Source organism: Sebastes umbrosus, chromosome 3 (genome assembly GCF_015220745.1).
Source record: "Sebastes umbrosus isolate fSebUmb1 chromosome 3, fSebUmb1.pri, whole genome shotgun sequence".
In the NCBI taxonomy this organism is placed as follows: Eukaryota; Metazoa; Chordata; class Actinopteri; order Perciformes; family Sebastidae; genus Sebastes; species Sebastes umbrosus.
In genome coordinates, this window is record NC_051271.1 from 33,950,688 (window position 1) to 33,973,766 (window position 23,079).

General features: G+C 40.8%; 1 protein-coding gene across 9 annotated transcripts; it reads right to left on the minus strand.

The window, feature by feature from the left end:
* Positions 1–37: 37 nt before the first annotated feature.
* LOC119484564 (ETS-related transcription factor Elf-2-like) lies at positions 38–22,445 on the minus strand. Of its 9 annotated transcripts, none has more exons than XM_037763440.1 (11): positions 22,053–22,445; positions 13,533–13,698; positions 13,144–13,404; positions 6,153–6,266; positions 5,729–5,911; positions 4,619–4,705; positions 4,289–4,484; positions 3,795–4,202; positions 3,493–3,667; positions 1,564–2,195; positions 38–1,001 (listed from the first exon to the last, which is right to left on the minus strand). In XM_037763440.1, exons 2-10 carry the CDS (start codon positions 13,603–13,605, stop codon positions 1,584–1,586), a joined length of 2,109 nt encoding a protein of 702 aa, XP_037619368.1. In that variant the 5' UTR covers positions 13,606–13,698; positions 22,053–22,445; the 3' UTR covers positions 38–1,001; positions 1,564–1,583. The 9 variants fall into 9 exon arrangements, with proteins under 9 accessions (XP_037619368.1, XP_037619367.1, XP_037619370.1 ...); XM_037763439.1 differs by adding an exon at positions 14,573–14,802 and having other exon boundaries at positions 38–2,195; XM_037763442.1 differs by having other exon boundaries at positions 38–2,195; positions 4,289–4,481.
* Positions 22,446–23,079: the final 634 nt, after the last annotated feature.

The window sequence follows — 23,079 nt, forward strand, 5'->3', positions numbered from 1 at the left end:
GAATAAATCCATAAAACCATAATGAAAAAGACAACAGTCAGGTTTCAAATGTTTTTTTTATATTTCAGTAAAATCTACTTTAATACACTTTGAAACAAGAGTACAACAAAATAGAATATACTTCAAATGTTGAATATAGAAACAGTTCAGTCTGAACACAAACATCTTTCTCTCTTCCCTATTTAGATAAAAAATAATAATGATGAAATGTAGGGGCAGGGCCAAAAAGGCAGTAAAAAAATGTATGCTGGCAAATTGACCCTCTGTTTTAAGTAAAGTGACCTGGGATCCACAGTGGTTTTATATTTTTTGCAGCCATTTTGCATAAACTTGTGATTTTCAATGCCTCTTTTTAATAATTAAAATAATTGCTTCTAGATCTCTGAGTTTACATACATTCCTATTTAGATTTTTTTTGTTTTTTTTGAGACATGGCAGCATGCATCAGCTCCGAGTCGCATTTCTTTGCATTTCCGTGCAGCCAGACTGGGTAAAGTTGTGAAAAGAGCAAACATTTGGGTCAAAAAATTAAAAGAATTGACAATAGCCAAGATCATTTAGTCAAATAAGTCTGAAATTCAAGCCTAGAGATTTTCCTAGACGCTGGAGGACACACTGCAAAGCAATCTGGCCACTGTTCTACAACATGTTGCTGTTTCAATCTATATGAGCATTAAACAGCCTGATAGTGAGAGAGGAACTAATAATAATACAAATATTAGTTCCCCTAGTTTCAATAATACTGTGCTTGGTACAAGGTATCAAAACACAAAAACAAAATTTCAGCTTACTGTTCAGACAATACATGAAAAAGAAAGTCAAAATTAAAATCTAAGGCTGTTAACTTTAGCTCTGTAAACTGTATATAGTATATATATTTATATATATAAATATGTACATACATGACCATTTTCTGTCTGATATCGTTCCTTCTTAGAGCTTCTCAGAGCTCCACTTTCTCTCGCTCTCTTAGCACTCACGTAGCACCACCCACACTTGATCTGCACAGTGATATAAGTAAAAAAGAAAAAGAATAAGTTGCTGGTTTTAACATCTGAAGAGGCTAAATTATAAACAAATGGTCTCTACAAAAGCTTCATTACACCCCCCACTGTGTATTTCTTTTATTTGAAAGTTCACATTTTGGTTAGTTGTAATTATTTGCCTCGTTTTGTAGTGTTTCAGCTTTTTTTTTTTTTTTTTTGTAACTTCAAGGGTCTTTCCTTTCCCCCCCAATTTGAGTCAGTTGTGGCGATCCATTTAGAAGGCATACATTGTAGTGATCAAGGTTGGTCCCTTTACCTTTCCCAACAAGTCCCTTTTTAAAGTCCGTGTGTATTCCTGTGTTGTAGAGCGCAGTTTGAACTCCATACACAGACACTCAGAGAGGTTTCAGTGTGGTTCTGAGGACCGGCTTGGATCGGTAAAGTTCTAGGTAGCAACAGAGAAGATGTGAAGACGGGTTGAGGACTTAAAAACAGGCCTTCAGGAGTCTTTAAAGTCTTACAGACTGCTGCTGGTTATTACAAGAGTAAAAATTACGTCAGACATGTACAAACTAACCCTCTGAAATGTGTTGCATTTCAACACTCGGGCTCTTCAGTCTTTATCGTCACGTTGGGCGCTTCCAGTTTGATAACCACCTCGGCGTCCACGGCCTCCGATTGGACGTTCTGGACAGTTTTGGGATTCATCTGGTTCTGCTGGACTGCCACCGGCATCTGCAAAGTTTGGACCTGGACTCCTGCGGCCTTCAGCTTCTCCATCGTGACTCCTCCGGTCGCGGACGCTCCTATCAACAGCTCTGAACCGTTAATGATGCCGCTTATGATCCGAGGGTGTGCCGCCATCGTCTGATTTGCCGTCGATACCGTTACTACCCCAGTTCCGCTACCCGCCTGTGACACGAGCAGAGTCTGTTGTTGCGACTGCGTTGGCATGGTGAGTCTCATCACTTGTGTTCCCGGGGGGACGTTGACGGGTCCCAGGGCCCGGACCGTCAGGGGGCTCCCGAGGAGGCTGATGCCCGCTGGGCAGCTCCCGATGCCGTGCTTGTTTGAGCCTATGGAGGTCTGGAGGTGACACTGAGCTAACTGGTGGGCCGGGATTGTGATGATCTTGGCGAGCTGGACAGTGATCTTGTCTCCGTTCTCTGCTGTGGCTGGAACCATGGTGGGGATGGTCTGGATCATAACCTACCCAAAAAAAAAAAAGAGAATCACAAATTAAAAAGAAAAGTTCATGAAAGTTAACAAAACCAAGAATGTTACATGTACACAATTTCCTTGATTGATCTATAAGCCTGTACTGGAATTCTGCAGGGTTCCCAAAATTAAATGTAAGACCTTTTTAATACCAGTTTCACAATCATACAAGTATAAATGTATGATGGAAAACCATTAGGGATCATGTGGCCTAGAATTATTCATTAGTATTTCACATTTTCCAGCCGTATAGAATAACAATTCCCATGGACCCAGATAAACGGCAGAAAATGGATGGATAGAGGAATTAATTAAAAATGATTCATTCAAAAGTTCCTTTCAAGTTTTTGCTAAAAGATTAATGCTATCGGTTAAAAGAAATATTAATAATTATTTATTAAAAAGCTGAGCAAAACGCAGAGGAGCGGCTCGTCCAGAAAAGCTGGCCCACCTCAACAGCCCACCTTAAGAGAGTCTGAGCCGGCGTTGAACGATACAGGAAGTTGGCTCGGCTCTTGAGCGGAGGAGTTGTAGCACTTATTCACCGATAAATAAACTGTACACACACTGTCTCCTGCACTTACGTTCACAGCTATAACGCCACCGACAACCCCACACTCACCGCCGCCACACACACGGTCTGTCGGACACTCGCTAAAATTACGCCGCACTGAGAGACCGTATGTGTGTGACGATGGAGAGCACGAAGCCTCCAGCAACGCTTCAGCTGTGAAAGTAGCACAAACACACATGGTTTGTGGGACAGTCGCTATCGTTACACCGGGCTGACAGAGTAACGTCGTTAACGGTTAATAATGGCCATTTTCAAAGGGGTCCCTTAACCTCTGACCTCCAGATATGTGAATGAAAATGGGTTCTATGGGTACCCACGAGTCTCCCCTTTACAGACATGCCCACTTTATGATAATCACATGCAGTTTGGGGCAAGTCATAGTCAAGTCAGCACACTGACACACTGACAGCTGTTGTTGCCTGTTGGGCTGCAGTTTGCCATGTACCTGTGAGGGTTTCTGGACAATATTTGTCATTGTTTTGTGTTGTTAATTGATTTCCAATAATAAATATATACATTTGCATAAAGCAAGCATATTTGCCCACTCCCATGTTGATAAGAGTATTAAATACTTGACAAATCTCCCTTTAATGTACGTTTTGAAAGGACAAAAATGTGTGATTAATGTGTGATTAAATCGCAATTAACTATTTAAATCGATTGACAGCCTCAGCTAAACTGCTTGTCAGTGAAGGAGTTTCCACATGTACACACCTTCTGTTGCGAGTTGGTGTTACCAGCAGCGCCGATGGCAGAAGCGTTGGTGAGAAGGGTGGTGTGGCCGCCTGCCCCCGTCGTTCCTGTCTGCTGCTGCACGGCCATAGTGGAGATCTTCTGACCCAGTGATGTTGTCACGACTACAGGCACCTGCATCGCCACCCTCACTGTCCTGTAGACGAGAGGTAACACAGAATCTAAAGTCAATACTTACTGTAGGGAAAAGATGTTGCCATTTGCATGAGCATGTGAGGAAAACCCTTTAACTGGCGTTTCTCATCTCTCTGCGGGAGTCTTACCTGGGCCCAGTGGCGGTAGGGATGATAGCCGTGTGAGTCTGCTGACTCCCATCCGATGCTCCTGAAACAGACAATATCCTTGGCATCCCGGTCACCATCGTTGCTGCGCCGCCTCCTGCCAACGTCTTGCTGCCTGTGGCGACGGTAGCGTGGACCACGTGGGCCCTGTTCCCGCCCCGCAGGATGTTGGGCTTCTTGGAGGATGACAGCTCGGTCGCCTGCAGCAGCATGTCTGACGGAGGCAGTACGCGCTCGAAGGACACGGTCTCGGAGCCGATCAGGTCGTCGGGGGAGGGCATTTCTGCCTTGTCGTCGTCGATGATGACGATGTTTTTGGGCATGTCTTTGAACTGGTAAACCAGCCGCTGGCCCTCCACCTTGGCGAGGATGCCGCGCTGGTAGTAATATCTGAGGGAAAAGCATACCCAGGAGTTATGATGCTGCTTCCTAAAAAAACACCCCCACGCTCCCATACACACACACACACAGCTCACCTGAGTGCCCGTCCCATGGTCTCATAGTTCATGTCTGGCTTGTTCTTGTGTTTGCCCCACAGCCTGGACACAGCCTTTGAGTCGACCAGTTTGAAGATGCCCTTCTCCCTCTGAGTCCACTTGATGAACTTGGGACAGGTGTTCTTGTTCTGGAGGAGGTCCAACAGGAACTCCCACAGGTAGGTGGTGCTTCCTGCTGGAAATCAAGCAAATTGAATGCACTGCTAAATACTGTATATATAATCCATATTTATCACACATTACCATGGCAACAGATTTATGTCTACATCCATGTTAATTATAGCCAGTAACGTTAGCAGTGTTTGGTACCTTTCCCTTCTCTTGGTTTCTTCTTGATGCCAAGGTCCAGGGAGCCGTTGGAAATAGCCGACTGGTGAGTCTTTGGCTTTCGTCCAGCTATGACAAGGAAACATTTCAAATAGGACTCAATCATTTGCTTTAAAAACCTGCAGTAAGCAGAATGTTTTTGGCATCATTGGGCAAAAATTCCATAATAACCTTTCAGCATATTGTAATTCAAGTGTTCTGAGAGAAAACTAGACTTCTGCACCTCCTCATGGCTCTGTTTTCAGGCTTTAGAAAAATTTATTGGCTGTTCATTCAACAGAGGCAGCTGTCGCGAATTCTGATCAAACGGTCAAACTAGGCAGCGCTGATCAAATATGAATCAATATTCTGTTACTGTAATGCCTATTTCTCTCCTCAAATGTTTTCAGAATCATCTTGTAGTGTACTGTTTAGCTGTAAAATGAGAAAGTTTGCTCTGGCTTGTGGGCAGTGCTTGGTATTTCCTCAACTGATCTCAACATGGCTGCCGGGTCACAAACTTTCTCATTTTACAGCGAAACAGTACACTACAAGATGTTTTTCTGAAAACATTTGAGGCGAGAAATAGGCATTACAGTAACAGAATATTGATTCATATTTGATCAGCTCTGCCTAGGAGCACCGGAGGACACAGAGGAACATGATTTTTTTTACCCGTCTCATGCACTACTGTCAGGATATAGTGAGCGTTTTATAAAGAATAACTTTTTTTAAATCATATTTGCTCCAATCCTATCTACTGCTGCTTTAATGCCTGAATCACTGACTTGTGAGGTTGAATTTAGATCCAACTGTAAGATTGTACCAGTAGATGGAGCTCTTGGGTAAACCCAATAATCAACAGTGTAACTCAAGGTTGTGGTTTGAGGTTTGTGGCCTGGCTTGTGAAGTAAGGTTAATCACAGAGTCGCCAGATGTTTTCCATTTAAAACTTTGCGTTTTTCCAAAGCTTAACTTCCTACAATACGGTGCCGATAGTGGTTCTACGGCTTTTGAATGGTTTTCCACAGCTTTGGACTACTGGGGGTTTCACTCTCCTCACTTTAGAGATGAATTCTGTGTTGGCACAAACTGTAAGCTTTTTCTGTCTACCTCTCCTCTTCCTGACAGGCTCGTGGCCTGGCTCTGGTTCTTCAAGCAGGGTGACCATCTCCTCGTCTTCCTCCTCGCAGCACTCCTCTGTCGATATCTCTACCTCCGTCTCCGTAATCATGTCGGGACGCATGGCGGCGTGAAGGAAGTCTGGCGTCACTATGCAGGGCGGGATGAAAGCTTCTGGATGGAGGAATTAAAGAGGGAAAAGCTCAACTTTAGGAAATATTTAAGCTGGACTACATTACTTTCTGCATGTTCAAACTACAGCAAAGATAACAGACCAACCACAAATTAGTACTTTACTCCACCTTACAGATGAATACAATTATGTTGAGTTAATTATGAAACATTACAAGCATCAGTTTCAAGTGTAAACATTTCTAAATTGTGTTTTGGGGTGTTATTAGATAGCATGTGTTACCTGGGCTGCGGTCTTCTCTGAGACTGGAAGGTGAATCCATGCGTAGCAGAGCCTCTGCAGCCTCAATGGTCTTGTCAGAGCAGTGAATACTGGTGCCATGGACAGAAGCCTCCACTGAAACACACACACAGAATCAATTAGTAAATAGTTTAGGGAAAATAAAGTTACTGGTTGATCCCAGTAGAAGTAGTTGCTTTCCCATATCTAAGCTAAGAACACAATATCTATATATTAATGGTTAACTTAATAAATTCCCAAAGGAAAAATAATAAAATACTACCACCAACTATCACACTTGTAACACAGTGCTGCATATGCAGTACACAAAATAAAGCTATATGGCGCCCCCTAGTGAAAAGACAAATTGCTAAAAAATTATCTGGCAATTTCAGTAAACAACAATTCACTGTTATCCAGACACGGTATGTCTTGATGTAAAGGACACAGTAGGGAATATCTTCATTATTGTTCCTCTTTGTTTCTGTTAGACTAGTTATGACACTTTTTACACTGCACCTTTGGCTTTTATTTGAAGTTTACTGAAGAATGTCATCCTTATTTACTATCTCAAATATGGCAAGACATGTCACACAAAAAAAGACAATGCTGTTTAAATAAAAAAAATAAAAAATGGGATTCAGCCTGAAGGAAATGGTACGTGGCCCCATCTGGGACCCTGAGAAGGAACCCAGGGCACCTGCTGTTAGTGTCAATCACTGGTGGGAGACGAGATCGCGTTACACCCAGCCCTGTCCATGTTTGGCTATCTCACTGAGGCAACAGGCACGGCATAGGGGAGAAATGGGCTATCTTTAGATTGTCCCAACTCATTGAATCCCTCGCACAAACAAACAGGACATGCTGGTAGCCATCCCAGCAGAGACCCTATAGCTTACCGTGCTGCCCTTGAAACCAGGCAGCTGTGCTGTAATATTACCACCACAAAGGTGTGAGGTCGGAGAGCTGCAGCTCGGCTTGACCTACATAACCACATATAGACACTTTGGTCATTTCTAGTCTGTCCAGAATTGTAGGATTTTGATTTATCCTTTAATAATTGAATATTAATAAAACATACAAACAGAGCATTGTGTAACAATGTGCAGTATGTGTGGGCAGCATATAATAATAAAAGTATTGGATTATTTTCACAACTTATCTATTATGAACCTATACTACTAGGTATAACGGCGCCAAGAATAACAGCAAGTCCGACAGAAAGTAGTGCAGCCTGTGATGACTTCCGTGTTTACAGTCCTCATCCTTTCCCTCCACTTCTCTTCGAAGAAGCTCACAAATCCTCCTGTCACTCAACCACCCGCCTCGCCTCCTATTGGCTCGTTCTCACACTAACAGCCCGCCCCTGCTTGAATCTGATTGGACTGCTGCTGACGTCATAACCCAGTGCTTCACGCTTATTGGACTAACGGGCACGTCAATCAACCAGCACACCACGCCCTTATCCGTACACACAATGCTTCCGCCATCGAAATAAGACACAAATACTTTCAAATTTGCGTAAAAAAACTAAAACCCAGAGTTGGAAACGACGCGGTGTTTTCACAATACATAGCTCATTAACATAAACTGTTAAAAGGCCAGTGAAATTACATAAAAACAGTGTATTTTGCAGGTCAGTGTGGAAGTGGAGCCGCACTAGAAACAACTAGAGGAGAAGAAAGCGAGCCGAGCCGAGCCAGGCCGTCCCACGCCGCTACCAGCGGCTGCATAGCAACCAGAACGGAAACAACTAAGATATAAAAACCTCTCTCATTAGAACTGTGTAAAATGAGCCGACTGTGCACAATACCTACAATAAACACAAATACAACCCTATTAGTGTCCAGGTGTAGGGATACTCAGGGACAACGTGTGAAGACTAGTACTGCTGCACACAATGTCCCTCTAAACGAGCAAACTTAGTGAAATACTACCACATCATAACACCAGAGGTGATATCTGTCTGTGTGGATCAGGTTTAAGCCAGTAAAAATAAACCCACATGTCCTTCCGCCCTCAGACAGCGTGGCAGAGACGTAGGACAGACAACATCTCTCCACTTCCTGGTTGTGCAGAGCCCGAGCTGCAGACCGTTATTATAACTCCCGCTGCGGAGGAAACAGCCTGCTCCTACATGCAAAACACACTCCGTGCAGATACCGAGCTATTCCTGCACACTAGCAAGCTCTGCGGAAGTTTTGCACGTCTTAAATCGGTTGTGTAAACCGCGTAGCAACGCCACCATGCAGGGCTGCTACCAAGGTGATCACTTCCTGATCCTCCTCCTCCATTACTTCACTACACTACTCACTGAGGCGCAGCGGTCGAGGGTAAAAACACAACCCCTGCGTTAACATTAAGCTCTCGGATTGTACTAAGTATACAGAGATTGTGTTACCGGCTCTGATGAGTAGGTCGAGCTGGTTTGCGTGCCCCTCATGCTGCGAAGTCGCCATGTTTTTCCCCCTTGCTGCAGATTCACATTGACTGACTTCTCACTCAATTGTATAGGAAGCTACTAGCTCAGATCACTCCGCCGCTAATGGGAAATCTCCTCGAATTCAACGAGACGCACTACTACGGGCGGCAGAAAAGATATCCCTCCGCGCAGCCCGACACAGGAAATCCTTCCTTCGCCCTCCCTCAACTTGCGTAGTGACTACGTCATATAAAGCTGTACTGTAAAAAAACGGTTCTAAAATTAACTCATAAATAAATCAAATTATTACAAATCAAGTTTGCACAACGAATATACTGATAAGAATAGTAAACTTCTACACAAATATAAATATTTAATAATGATTCTCTTGGCAAGTAGTAAGAAAGCAATAACTCCAAAGTGGATGCAGACTGATCCTCCAACATTAGACCAATGGCGGGGTATTGTAAATTAAATATATTGTATGGAAAGACTCACATTTATTTTAAGGCTTAAATTGGAAAAAAAGCATTGAGTACTGGGAAAAATGGATTGTATATTTACACCGTTGATTGAAGTGTGACATTGTATATTAAGATGTATTTACAAAAATGTACTGTGATCTGACATTGTAACACCCACGATGACCTCATGTTCTTTGTTCTCAAATAAAAGTTTTAAACAATGGTAAACTTCAACAAGACAGTACATCTAACCCATTTCAGTTTAAATCAATGAACACCAGGTTTTATAATGACTGACTACATTGTTTGTTGCTGTTTTAACTATAGATTAGAATTACTTCACAGCGTGTGTTTTGCTGTTTTTTGTTTTTAATTGTAGTATTTCTGTACAAGCCAAATAACAGTCCAATAAATGAATTAATCTATTACAGTATATGTCATTATTATTTCCATAATTTAAATGGCTTCTTTTGCAATACTTAAATGCCTTCGAGGAACATACAGTAAATTTATGGAGGGCGAAGATTGAAATTATGTAAAATAAAATATTATCGGTCAACGCTAACTAAATAACAATTAAAGTGCAAATCATCATTAACATTTTTTTTTACAAAATATTCTTTAGGTTTGCTATAAATTTCTGTGAAATATAACATTAGTGTGTTGCCCAAACAGAATCAGAAATGTCACAATACATGACCCAAACCCTTAAGGTAAACTCTTACATTTCAGTTGACAACTACAGTATACAGAATTGTTAACTACTAATGTGCTTCACATGCAGCTAGCATTGTATAGTGGACGTGTGGCATCTACATTTACAGCATTTTCAAGCTTTTTTTTTATCAGTGCACCTGTTTTTTTGTTAGGTCAGTTGTCATTGTCTTTTTGTCTCTATGAGATTATACAGACAACGCAATAAATTACACAACAAAACAACAATCATGTATTTACAGTGGGCCATTTTGAACACTCTACTGTAGTTTCTTCAACGAAGGGTCACTATCCATGGCATTACTATTACATTTTCAGTTTTCTTCTGCTTGAGACAGCACGTTTTATATTTGGAACCAGGCTTAAAAATAGATTCATTGCAAAATAATCACACATTTTTTTATCTGTTCAAAATATACCTTAAAAGGAAGATTTGTCAAGTATTTAATACTCTTATCAACATGGGAGTGTACAAAAAATGCCCACAAGGTGGCGGTGTGTGAACACAGAGGCCTGTAACCCTCACAGCCTACTTTAACAGACCGTGACAAAGATGAAGCATTTCAGCCCAACCACAATAAACAGAAGCAACCCTTTGTAAGCTTGAATATATAAAAGCGATGTGTGGACCTTGAATCTAGATTCAGGTGAACTCACAACATTTTCATTACATACCCTAACCTCTATAATATACCAAAAAACATTTGAAAAAATGTACTACAGGCACACCACAAAAACAATACTTTAAAAACGTCGGAGAAGTTACTTTCCAAGATTTTAGCGTCTAGACTGGAAGGTTTTTTACCAAAACTTATTCACCCAGACAAAGTGGGTTTCATTAAAAATAGGATAACATCGCAAGTTACTTCATCTCATGTGACGAGCTGGAAATGATGCGGACGCAACTGTAGCTTTCTCACTTGATGCTGAGAAAGCATTTGACAGGGTAGAGTGAGCTCTTCCTGACAAAGTTATAAAATTATCAATAGAACTTAGTGGACCCCAAGTACAATGGCAAGGCTAGCACTCGGAAACTCTGACTCGTGTTGGACATGTGATACCACTTGTGGCACTCTTTTATTTTATAAGCTGATGGATAGGCAAGATAGTTACATGAAAATATGGGGCCCTTTTGTTACGGTAACCTGATGTGCTGAAGAGTTCCACCCTTTCCAATTAATTAAAAACATAAAAATATAATAATGTGATGTACTATATGACATGTATAACTTCTGGTACTATTTTCTTCACATAATATGGTGTACTATTCGGTGCATACAGCATATCTTGTAGAATGTATACTATATATATATAACGCTCTACCTCTGTTATATTCCCTTCCCTTCCCAATATTCTATTGTCCTTGTTTCTTTTCTTTAATCCGTCTTAAGGCCTTTTCACACCGGGGACGAAAACGAAAAAATGAAATGAAATGAACAAAGTGAAATATTTTTTGGCGTTCAAACCTTTCTCACCAAGGCAGATAAATATTTTAATTCCGTGCACTTCACCCAAAATTACAGTTTTGCACTGTCACACAATTATCAATGCTTAAGTTGTTTTTACTTTAATAAACCCACACTCAACTCTACGCACTGGAGACGGGCTCGTTATCATTCCAAGTGTGCAGGTCTGTGTAGAAATTTTAGACCCAACAAAAACACAAAACAAATACGAAAGTTTCGAATTCAGGGTGGATAGGCTCATAGAGATACAGTAGATGGATTTGAATTTTTAAATTGACCTGATTTATTCACAAAAATTATTTGCGTTTGGTCTGAAAAGACCTTTAGGTGTAGTTTGCTGTGATACTTTGATATTTGGATATGTATATTTTACAGGCTATGTATGTATTTTTTTTTTGTTTGAAAAAAAGATTTTAGAAGGTGTAATTTCAAAGAATGACTGAATTTTTACTTGGTGGTTCCAATACTAGGACAGAGTAAGGGAAAAATCAACTAAATCATTGGATTTAGCTAATTTAATGGTCTGCCTCCAAAGAAGGCGAGCCACCAACGAGCCGCTGCAGCGAGGCAGCTGCTCCAAGGGCGACCGCACAGCAGACAGATACAGCGAGGGGAAACCGGTCTGTAGAGCCGGCATATTTTCACATCTTACTTGGTGAATTAAGGATTTACTTTGACCAAACCAGAGTCGCTGCTTGGTGGAACAGTGGAAAGACTAAGATGTGTTTGGTCAGTTTTATTTTGTTTCTGTCCAGTTTGAATGAAGTGTGTTTTATGATGAGTTGGCCCTGTTTTCTGGGGAGTTAGGTGGTCTGTGAGGTATTTTTTTTTGATTGGGTAAGTGGTCCTTGGTCTGAAAAAGTTTGAGAAACACGGTTCTACACAATCATACACAATTCAAAAAATAAACATGTTATGATAGGCATTTCATTTTCGCGCAATTTGAGCAATATACCCGTGTGTGCCAGTTGTAATACAAACTGTCGCGGGTAAATAATAATCTATCACGGCATTGAAAATGTTTTAGAAAAAAGTGTCATTATCAACCACATGCACTTGTCGCCTTCCGCGGCATGATATCAGTTATTTTTTCTACCAGTTGGAAACCGTCAAAGGGCAAACAGTATTAATGGAGTATTAATTAGCCAGGCCGGCAGTATTAGCCGGCCTGGCAGCGTCAACGAAGCGTGGGAAAGTGACTTCATTCTCTGCTCAGGTAGACATTACTCCTCTTTACATAGCAATTACTTGTTTGCTGCTATATTAATGCTCTGGACATAGAATTTAGATCCTTAAACTTCTGTAATTAAAAGTCCCAGTCAAAATGACTTTGGCCCATCCAAAATTGAAATCCTGGCGCTGTGCCTGTAACACCGTCTTATTTTGCCTGTGACTCACAGACCTAACACCGCATGTGTGCTGCAGGTGTAGCCAGTAAAAAGATACATTCCACAGCACATCCACTCCACCTTCAATGTAGCCAAACTGTTATAAAAAGTATCCTATATTTGATTGCTCATTACTTGCATCATCTTTTTCTCATTGTCTTTGAAGATTTTACCAATTATGTTTGAAACATTATTTTGGATGAATCAATGGACAAATTTGTACTTGACAGTGTCACTAACATGCGGGATAAGAGGGCGCGCTTTGCCTGGAGCAGATGACCGTATGAAGAAATCCGGCACAACTCACGTAAGCTTGTAGCCAAAGTAGAAAAAAGCGTTGGAAACAGAAGCCAGTCTGAAGCCTGATGTTTTTGCACACAGGAAATACATATGTTTACCTCATTATTTGACAATTTGGCCACATTAAATATGAACAGCCGACATTGTAACGCTATATATATATGACAGAAAATAAGGAAAAGCATAATAGGTCCCTTTTAAGTTAAATTTCTGCTAAATACAGGAAGATTTATGTCTCACCTGCCTCCCCTTCTGTCTCCACCTCCTGCTCATCGCCCACTTCCTGCATCAGGTAGGCCTCGTCATTATACACGAACACCTGGGCTGAGTAACCTTGCTCATCGGCCAGGCTGGCGCCGGGTACCTCCTCCACTATGACTGCTGGGTAGTTGTCAGCATCCTCTCTGTCCTGTACTTCTTCATAGGCCTCCTCAGCTTCACACTCGCCTTCTACCTCTCCTTCACACTCCAGGTCCACCTCACACTCTCCCTCCTGCAGGGAAAAGGGATCGGGGGAAGAAAGAGAGCAATTTCAATAAGAGAAAAAGACAGATATGAAAGAAGAAGGCAAGATTCTGTTGTGAACTGCAGTTGCAGTGTTACTCCTGCTTGTGTCTGACCCACCTGCTCGGCATCCTCCTCTTCTGCTGTGACATACTCCACCACCGTCCCACCAGTGTCGACCAGGACCACTGAGGTCATGACTCATGCTCCTCAGGGATCAGCAAACACAGCCAGTGATCAGCCACAGCACCTCTGTCTGGTGGACTCCACCAGTTTGGTGAATAAAGCCCCCTGGAGAGAGAAGACACACTTAATAAACAAAACGTTGTTTAAAACAATAAAGTCTGTGATGCAGATTTTGTCAAAAGTGAGTTTTATGGTGAGTTTGATGATGACAGACACACACAGCGGGCTGTGGCTTCGTATTTACCCAGTGCTCGAAGTGGGCCGGTACTCACCGGGACGCCGTACCAGCACTTCTACATTTTACTCTTTGGCGTATTGTGCCTTTTTCTTACGTACCGGAACTTCTCAAAAGCTATCAAATTCCCTGGAGATTCATAATCATACGGCACAGCGCCAGCGTTTTTGCGCCGCCCCTCATACGTCGTATGAACATAAAAAATGTGTAAACAATGTGGAGAGCATCTGGACGTGCACGGGGGAGGGGGTCAGTGAAAACAACGCTGCTGTAATTTGTTGATACAATACATCCTTCACATCCTTTTTGTAAAATAATTAGTGATAACTAATAATATAATATAATAATAATAACTTTTTGAAGTTGTAAGTATAATTAATGGAACATTACTTAAAATGTAAACGTTTTCTGAATCAGCTCTTTTGATTTACAGATGATTTTACAGGGCAAACATTTCCAGAAGAGTTCAATGTTCAGACAAACGCTGTGATATGTGTAAATAATAAAATCATTATTCAACTATAGTACGTTTTTGGAGTTATCTACAGTAATAATAATGGTCCAAAATTATGTAAAATTGCATAGTTTTAAGTCAAAAGCCTTAAAATGTTCTTGGGGGAGAAATCCAAAACCCAATAAAAAAGTTTTGTTGGAACATTGGCCAGTCTTCACTGCTCACTGTACAATTCTTTACACAATAAGAAAATCACCAGATCTTCATCTGTCCCAACTGTAGACTCAGACCTCATAAAAGGCCGGCATCTCTTGTATCTCTTCCATCTCTTTCCTTCTAGCTTTGGTGTGCAGGAAGTGCCTGTCTGCTGCTATTACAGGAAGAAATGCACTGACAGGAAGCCAAGTCAGTCCCTTGAACACGCACACGGTGTCCAGTGGAAGATGTAGGAAGGGCAGACTGGAGCCATGGTAACAGTTGCTAAGAACCACAGGACTCTCAGTCCTGCAGTCATGCTGCTCTGCGGGGTGACAACAGGATACAAGACAAAGGGAACGCAGGAGGGAGCATGGAGAGGCAGACAGTTATGACACAAACTGCATGAACTGATGCTCCACCTACTCTGACTTTACGCACTTTTAAAAGGGCTGACTTGGCAACTGACCTAATGGGAGTTGATATATTATTATACTGGTGGGTCTTTACAACATCATCCATCCTTGGAACAGCAGCGTATGTGGGACAAGGCAGATATTCCATAGTATGGAGGGTGGTGTCTTTTTTGTTGGCCTTTCCAAAATCAAAAACGCCATGACAAAAGTGTGTTTTGTCTGCTCTTATATTAAGCTACAAACATCAGCATGTTTAGGTAACTATCTTACTACAGATTATGTTAAAAAAAACAACTATACTATATCAGAGGGTGACATTAGCTCTGTCCTGCTCTTTATTAGGGATGGGTTATGATTTCACAAATTAATCACACATTTTTTTTATCTGTTCAAAATGTGTTAAAAACCTCAAAGGGAAATTTGTTAATATTCTTATCAACACAGGAGTGGGAAAATATGTTTGCTTTATGCAAATGTATGAATATATTTATGACTGGAAAACAATTAACAACACAAAACAATGACAAGTATTGTCCAGAAACCCTCACAGGTACTGCGTTTAACATTAAAAAATGCCTGTATCTTCACTCGAGCTTTAAAACTGAGCCCGCTACAACCTAAAAATTGCAGGTTGCGTTAATGCGTTAAAGAAATTAGTGGCATTAAAACTAATCTGCGTTCACGCGCTAATATCGCGTTAACTTTAACAGCCCTATTTTCAACATCGACAAGGTTCCAAACAGAACAAACTCCATACTCCTCATCAACCACAGCACATCTCCACACTTGTACAGCCAAGGCAGCCAACCCTCTAATTAAAGATAATCCTACGCAAAATTCTTCTGTACACACAAAGACAAGGATTAGAAATAACTTTTTTCTCACAGACACCTTTTCCACATTTTCCAGTACAAAAGTAATGACTCATTCCCCTCAGTTTTTCCTCATCCAATGAGAGGGTTGTACTGTAAAGGACAGAGGGTGTCGTATCCTGTACAGATTGTAAAGCCCCATGAGGCAAATTTGTGATTTGTGAAATTGGGCTATACCAATAAATTGACACATTTCAAAATAGCCAGAACACAATGTAAAATCCATGCATGATCCAGGGCGTTTGTAATTCTGTACAGACCCACTGACCATGCAACGTCCTCTAACATGGTGTGTATGAGGACATGCTCGGTTACTCTGATTGCTGTATAATGGATGAGCCATGCTGTGCTGGTGTTCCCTCCGCTGCTGAGACCAACAAGCTATCAGCTCGGATGGAAATCCTCCGTTCAATTATTCAACAGCATAGAGCAGACACTCGTCTTCAGAGGGTTATATGTTCTGTTTTGGAGGTGCTAGGTTCCTTCAGATTTGCAGCATGCATGCAGGGGTATTGTTTTTCAATAACCATGTGACACATCCACAGGTCTCCGAGAAGGGCATCTAACTAACATGTGCTGCTCCAGAGTCCCAGGATGTCAGGACAGAGTACTTCATACTTTATACTACCAGTTTCATTTTCTGATGTTAAAGGAAGTCGACTCCCTCCGATCTCTATTTCTTATCATCCTTCCATTCTAAGTTTGTTTGAATACTTCATGCTTCACTTGTTGTTTCATTGCCAGGAATCTGGCACTAAAACAGGCTGACCAAAGAAAGGTGTGTGCATGTGCTACACTATGTGCCGTTATTTGGCTGTTAAGCTATGCTGGCTTATGTAAACTCATGGAGGAGAACCACCGACCTGCTCTACCCTCTGAGTCACAGTGAGTCATTTCATTAGCAAGTCAGAAAAGGGATTGGGTGAAAGGGGAGGGTCAATGTGCAGAGTCCTGTATGATTTCACTTGGTCAACAGAATGATCTGGCCCTAAAATGACAACAAATACGTCAGTACGGCAATAACCTCATTGCAGTGCTGTGTATCTTCTTTCTCTCTCTAAAGCTATTCCTTTTATTTTTTTCTCTCTTGGTTTCCTTTTATCCTTTCTTTAATTTCACCTACTAAGATATTGAGAACATCCATCTAAGTGGACAAATACAGACCCTCCCAACAACAATCGTCACATTCAGTTAGGATATGGACACCATAATCTCATTGAGACACACGGTCTCATTCTCAAGAAAGACCTGATAAAACTTGGTGGCCACAGAAGGCCACCTACAGGGGATATTAGGGCTGGGCAACATGGAGAAAATCAAATATCACGATATTTGACCCAATACCTCGATATCGATATTGCGACGATATTGTAGGGTTGACTATTGGTGCTTTCCCAAAATATTTACGCAATGAGATTTTTGATAATCATCAGTAGTGTGGATATAATGACTAAGTGGGTATAGGTAAATAACAGAACAGCTAGAACAGTCTGGTAAGTTCAGAAAATTATATCACGTTACTGTAATGCAGCCTTTAAAACCAGGAAAAGACTAAACTTATGCCATATTACGATATCCAAAAATCTACGACGATATCTAGTCTCATATCACGATATCAATATAATATGCTATAAATATATATAAACAGCCCTACCTTAAGGTCTGTCCAAAGTGAGGACCGGCCAAATTGTCCTCACTTTACAATGATGTCCTCACTCTGAAGGTCTAAAACTAAAACTAAAACTGAAATTGGTCCTCACAAAGATCCCCCCCCCACCACCCCACCCACACACACAAATCAAACAAGATCTGTTAGGTGTCGAGTCTCTCAAGCAGGACTTGCAGGTTAAATTGATTCAAACAAGTATTACAGGACCTGCTGGCCGACTGCAAACACGTGGCTGCCTTGTCTCTACTGAGCTCAAACAGATATGAGTCAATGAGACGTTGCATTATTACCATTGCAACAAACTACTTCATTCAGAAACTAACAGCAGATACTCGTCACGTTAAAAGGAAAGGAATTAATCATTTTAAAAAGTCAAAAGCAGTCACTGTGACCTCATTTTGGTATTTCAGGAATTGAAAATATTTCTGCTGCAAAGTCAAGTCATTGTATAAGAGCTACAGCTACACGTCTCACTGTAAATGCGTCATAATTCAGTTCGCTTTTAACCTTTGATCACGAGGGTGGAAGCACACGAGACGCTTGATTCTTTAACAAATGTTGTTTGGGTTCATGGGGAGTCAGTAGCAGTCTCGAGACTTAATCAAGACTCACAGACAAAAACGCTCAAGATAAAATACAGCAGAGTCATCCTGACAGGCCAACTTTCCCCATTATGAAATCCCAACAAAACTAAAAAAGGAAAAGAGTCCAAACTTGCCTCGCCGCAGAAATGTTGACATGAGTCAAAATGCAGGCTTGCATCTTCACACGGCTGCTGTTTCAAAATCCACAAAGAGTCGAAAGAATGAGAGTGGTGCTTTCTTGTCGTGGTAAGAGAAAGCAATGGGACTTTTTTCTGCACCTTTCTCTCTCTCTCCGCCTGTCTCTGACTCTCTCCCACGTCTCCTCTCTGTCTGACATCCATCCATCCATCCACCTGGCCATCCATCTCCTCTCTGTGCCTGCATGCTTGCTGTCTGCCTGTTCCCTGGATAGAAGGAACCTCTCAGAGCGAGTCAGCACTTCTCAGACCCTCCCTACCCTGAGCTGAGATCACATGACAAGGGTGGAACATTCACACACACACACACGCACACACACACAGTCACATGATCTTTCAACAACAGTGCTTTTGTTCCAAGTAACTGGGGCAGCTGGTAAAGAAACAACGCCCTGCCTTGTGCCCTTCCCTCTACCAAACACATATTCACAACGATGACACAACGACCAAATACACGGCAAGCATGACCTCAGGATTTGCTTGACATCCACCCAACCCACACACACACATTTATGCAAATACAGGCAAGTTCCACTATAATGCAGTTGCTATGATGATATGGTCATAAGGAAGTTGTGTATAAATACTCTGCAGTGTTATAGTGTCTGGTGTAAGCCTGAAACTGTCACAGTTTGTTCTACAATACAAATTCGTCTAGCCTAATATCTCAACATTGAGATGCTTAAGAGGGGTGGGGGAAATAGCAGCAAGTTGTGCTATTTTAACTATGCTCTCACATAACCAACACCAACACATAAAATGTACTAGATTACATCTTTGAGCCTTTAACATTACGTTTAGTGCTGAAACAACTAGTCCATTAATCGATTACCTGATCGACCGAAAATGATTTGCCAACTACTTTGATAACCGATTCATCCTTTAAGTCCTTTATCAAGCAAAAATGCCGGATACATGCAGTATGAAGCCTCTCAGACGTGAGGATTTCTCTTTTTCTCTGTCATTGTAAATGAATGAGCTGAACTTCTTATTTCGTCAAACCTCTTTGCAGAAGTTCCAGTGGAAATCATTAGGAGGCAGCCCTGGATGGATGGACGAGTTATGAGGGTTTACAAAAAGTAAGACAATAAAATAATAATAAAAATAGAAATAGAAATAAAAGTTCGAACTGGCCACGAGCGATACATAATACATTGATAAAACTACTAATGCCAATCAAATCAAAGCAAATCTTTAAATAAAAATACAATAATTTATTTCCTAATCATTTGAATTGTGCGTTTTTATGCCAAAAAGATACCGTATCTTTTGGAGTGCACTAAGAGACTGAAAGAATAACGAACTTTAGTTTTTAAATACGTTCACATTTTGGCCACCAAAAATGTACTTGTACTGGCCACCAAATTTAGGGGCTTGGTGTCCCGTCGGGCCAGTGCTTAAAGATATTTGCGTCTATCCCTGGCCTCCCAATGATTGCATTCCCGTCTACTCAACTCTACTAAAAACACAGTAGAAGCCCCCAATTGTAGTATGCAAACCCAACATTTGCGGTTTACTGATATCACACCCCACTTCCCCAATCAGCCATCTCTGTAGTTCCAATCTTTGCGTTCAGTGTCTGTATCTTTTCCTAACAGGCCTCTTGTGGTTTAGCCCCACTACAGAATATTCAGCAGAAACCTTCAGACAGCAGTTCATACCAGTTGAGCAAAAGGCGGGCTGGTCAATCATTTAACAGCACAAAGCACAGACACTTCAGTACAGCTCACACTCGACAGAGCAGGTCCAACAACACTACCTCACCACCCACAATTAAAACTGCCACTAAAACATAAAGAAAGAAAAGAATACTGTGCTACATCAGGACATTACATGATGCTAATTTACAGTGTCATCAAAGATAGGTACTGAGGCAGATGGCGGTGCTGAGGATTGTAAAATGTAAGGGAAATTATTAAATGTTTAGTCTTTTTTCTAGGGCTATCAAAGTTAATGTGATAGTAACCCAAATTCTTTTTAACCCCACAAATTTCTTTAACGCATTAACTGAACTGGCAATTTTTAGGTTGTAGCGGCCTCAGTTTTAAAGCTAGAGTGAAGATCAGATGGCATCATATGAAACTAGAAAAACCTAAGGAATTCATTGATACCAATCATGTCATACTGTTTGTCGGGAAGGAGGCTAAATAACGCTCCAAACTTACGCTAAATTTTGGCGAGGAAAAACGGGCATAGCCATTTTCAAAGGAGTCCCTTGACCTCTGACCTCAAGATATGTGAATGACAATGGGTCCTCCCCTTTACAAACATGCCCCCGTCAAGTCATTATCAAGTCAGCACACTGACACACTGACACATTGACAGCTGTTGTTGCCTGTTGGACTTGAGTTTGCCATGTTATGATTTGAGCATATTTTTTACTCTAAATGCAGTACCTGTGAGGGTTTCTGAATAATATTTGTCATTGTTTTGTGTTGTTAATTGATTTTCTAATAATAAATATATACATATATTTGCATAAAGCAGCATATTTGCCCACTCCCATGTTGACAAGAGTATTAAATACTTGACAAATCTCATTTTAAGGTACATTTTGAACAGATAAAAAATGTGAGATTAATTTGCGATTAACCACGATTAACTATGGACAATCATGCGACTAATCTCGATTAAATATTTTAATCGATTGACAGTCCTAGTTTTTTCATCCATCAAGCACAAGTTGAAAGTTTGATTTTGTGTTTTAAACAATTGCTTGATTATGATTAGCTGCATTTTTGACATTTTGTACACTAAATAATTAGCAGTTAAGTCATCATAAAAAACTCTATAGTTTTTGATTACTTCCCAAACACCCCAAATCACACTTTCCAAATAAACAAAACTATATGAATGTCAAAAAGTGGTATAAGGAGGGAAGTAAATCCTTAAATTGGTTATTATCTATATGAATTATTCAACAAGCAATGAGAAAATGTAAAAAGCTACTAACAAAGTCTTACAGAGTTAACAGCTTGCCACCAGCATCAATGGCCTACTTCTCACCACCTGATGCTACAGCACACTGCAGGGTTACAATAACAAGCCCTCACTTGCTCTCCTACAAAGCCAATGTAGTTTCAGTGTGTTGACACAAAGCTTTGTTTGCCTGTTAGCAATGCCTCTGACACATAAACAGCAGTGACTTGCTTATTTGCTTGTATTTTGACATAATATGCTATGGTTCAACCACTAATGAATCATATTACATCTGTACTCTGTGAATAGTATTAACTTGAACCCATAGGTCCTGTGTTGTGTGTTGGGTTGTGTCTTGAATATTGTTGTGTTTTTGTTGCTGTCATTGTTGGTAAAGACTGTAATGTGATTGTATACTGAAATGTAGCAGTTCAAAGTGATTTAAGTGGACTCCAGGAAGAATAGCTGGGCTTCAGCTACAGCTAATGGAGATCCCAATAAAAGATAAAGTGACGTTAGATCCAAAACCATAGTTAGTTAAGCTCACACTGTTGGCTGGCCGCCTGTTTGCAATGCTTTTACACATGAAGACATGAAACACAACAGAGAGATTATATCAGGCGAGTCACACACAGGAGGGAACTCACTGTTGTTGCAATGGTACCTTTGCACTTCTCTAACCACATCAATGAATTATTAGCCAGCTCTTTAACACTATTGTGCCGAGCTGGTCATCTAATGCTGTGCTATAGAGACTATGAGAACACGTCGCACACGAGAAACAGACACTGGACGTTGACATGAACTTGGCTAGCGTGAGCTAGCTGTGTTAGCATGGTGAGGAAAACAAGCTGTCAGAACAGAAACAACAAACCATGCTGGCTCTAATGCGGGCTAATGTCAGCTCAGCTCACTCACCTCGCCTCGCTCCTTCTGCTGGGACACAACTTAGTTTACAACTTGACGTTAGCTGGCTGGCTAATGAGCCGTGTGTCTGTCTGTGTAGCTCCAGTAACCTCTCCTCCTCCTCCTCTCCTCCTCTCCTCCTCCTCTCCGGACGGCTCTCTGCTCTGCTCTGGTCACCGCTGCTGCTGCTGCTGCTGTCGACAGGCTGACAGTACCTCTAGCTAACCTACTGTAGCGTTAAGGTTAGCTGTTTGCCCTGGAGCCTCCAGACAGATGTGGATAACAGCCTCTTGGTGTTTCATGTGGGACAGTAAATGAGTAAAGAAGCAGTCCCTTGTTCAGGAGGACAGGCTAATGGAGACTGACTCTGTTGTTGTCACAGTAACTCTCTGCTGCTGCTGGTTGTTACAGGCGAAGTACACTCGTGACGTCACGCCGTACAATAAACAATCAGAGCTCACCAAAATAAAATAAACTTTTAATAAACTCATCAATTTCTGTTTGATTTGTTTTATTATCACGTTTTGTTTTCTTTATTTGAAAAAATATATATATATAAATAATAAATCTTTCCCTGTCCCATCAGTTAGGCTATAAAGGATCAATAATGTGACATTTTATTAGGAATTTATTTTACGATGATCACAAGTTATTCCAAAACTCCTGAAAAGCTATAATATTATTATTATTATTATTATTATTAATAATAATAATAATAATAATAATAATAATAATAATAATAATAATAATAAAAAAATATTATCACGTTTTGTTTTCTTTGTTTGAAAAAAAAAAAAACTAAATCCTTCCCTGTCCCATCAGTTAGGCTATACGTTTGTCTGTGCAATATATCCTTGAGCAATATACACCTCAAGTGCAACTTCCTTTCTTTACATTTTATTTATTACATCTACCCTACCTATTTTACCATTGCAATTACCTCTGTTTACATTACATCTATTTTTATATTTTAAACTTCTAGTGTAACACTTCTGTTTATATTTATTTATTACATCTACTTTACCTGTTTTATTTGCTT

Excerpts from the sequence above, each read along its gene's own strand:
- LOC119484564 (XM_037763440.1), bottom strand. The coding sequence starts at position 13,605 with ATGACCTCAGTGGTCCTGGTCGACACTGGTGGGACGGTGGTGGAGTAT. Across the intron at positions 5,912-6,152 it reads CAGAGAAGACCGCAGCCCAG|AAGCTTTCATCCCGCCCTGC; the intron begins GTAACACATGCT and ends TCCTCCATCCAG. Across the intron at positions 4,485-4,618 it reads GAAACCAAGAGAAGGGAAAG|CAGGAAGCACCACCTACCTG; the intron begins GTACCAAACACT and ends CTTGATTTCCAG.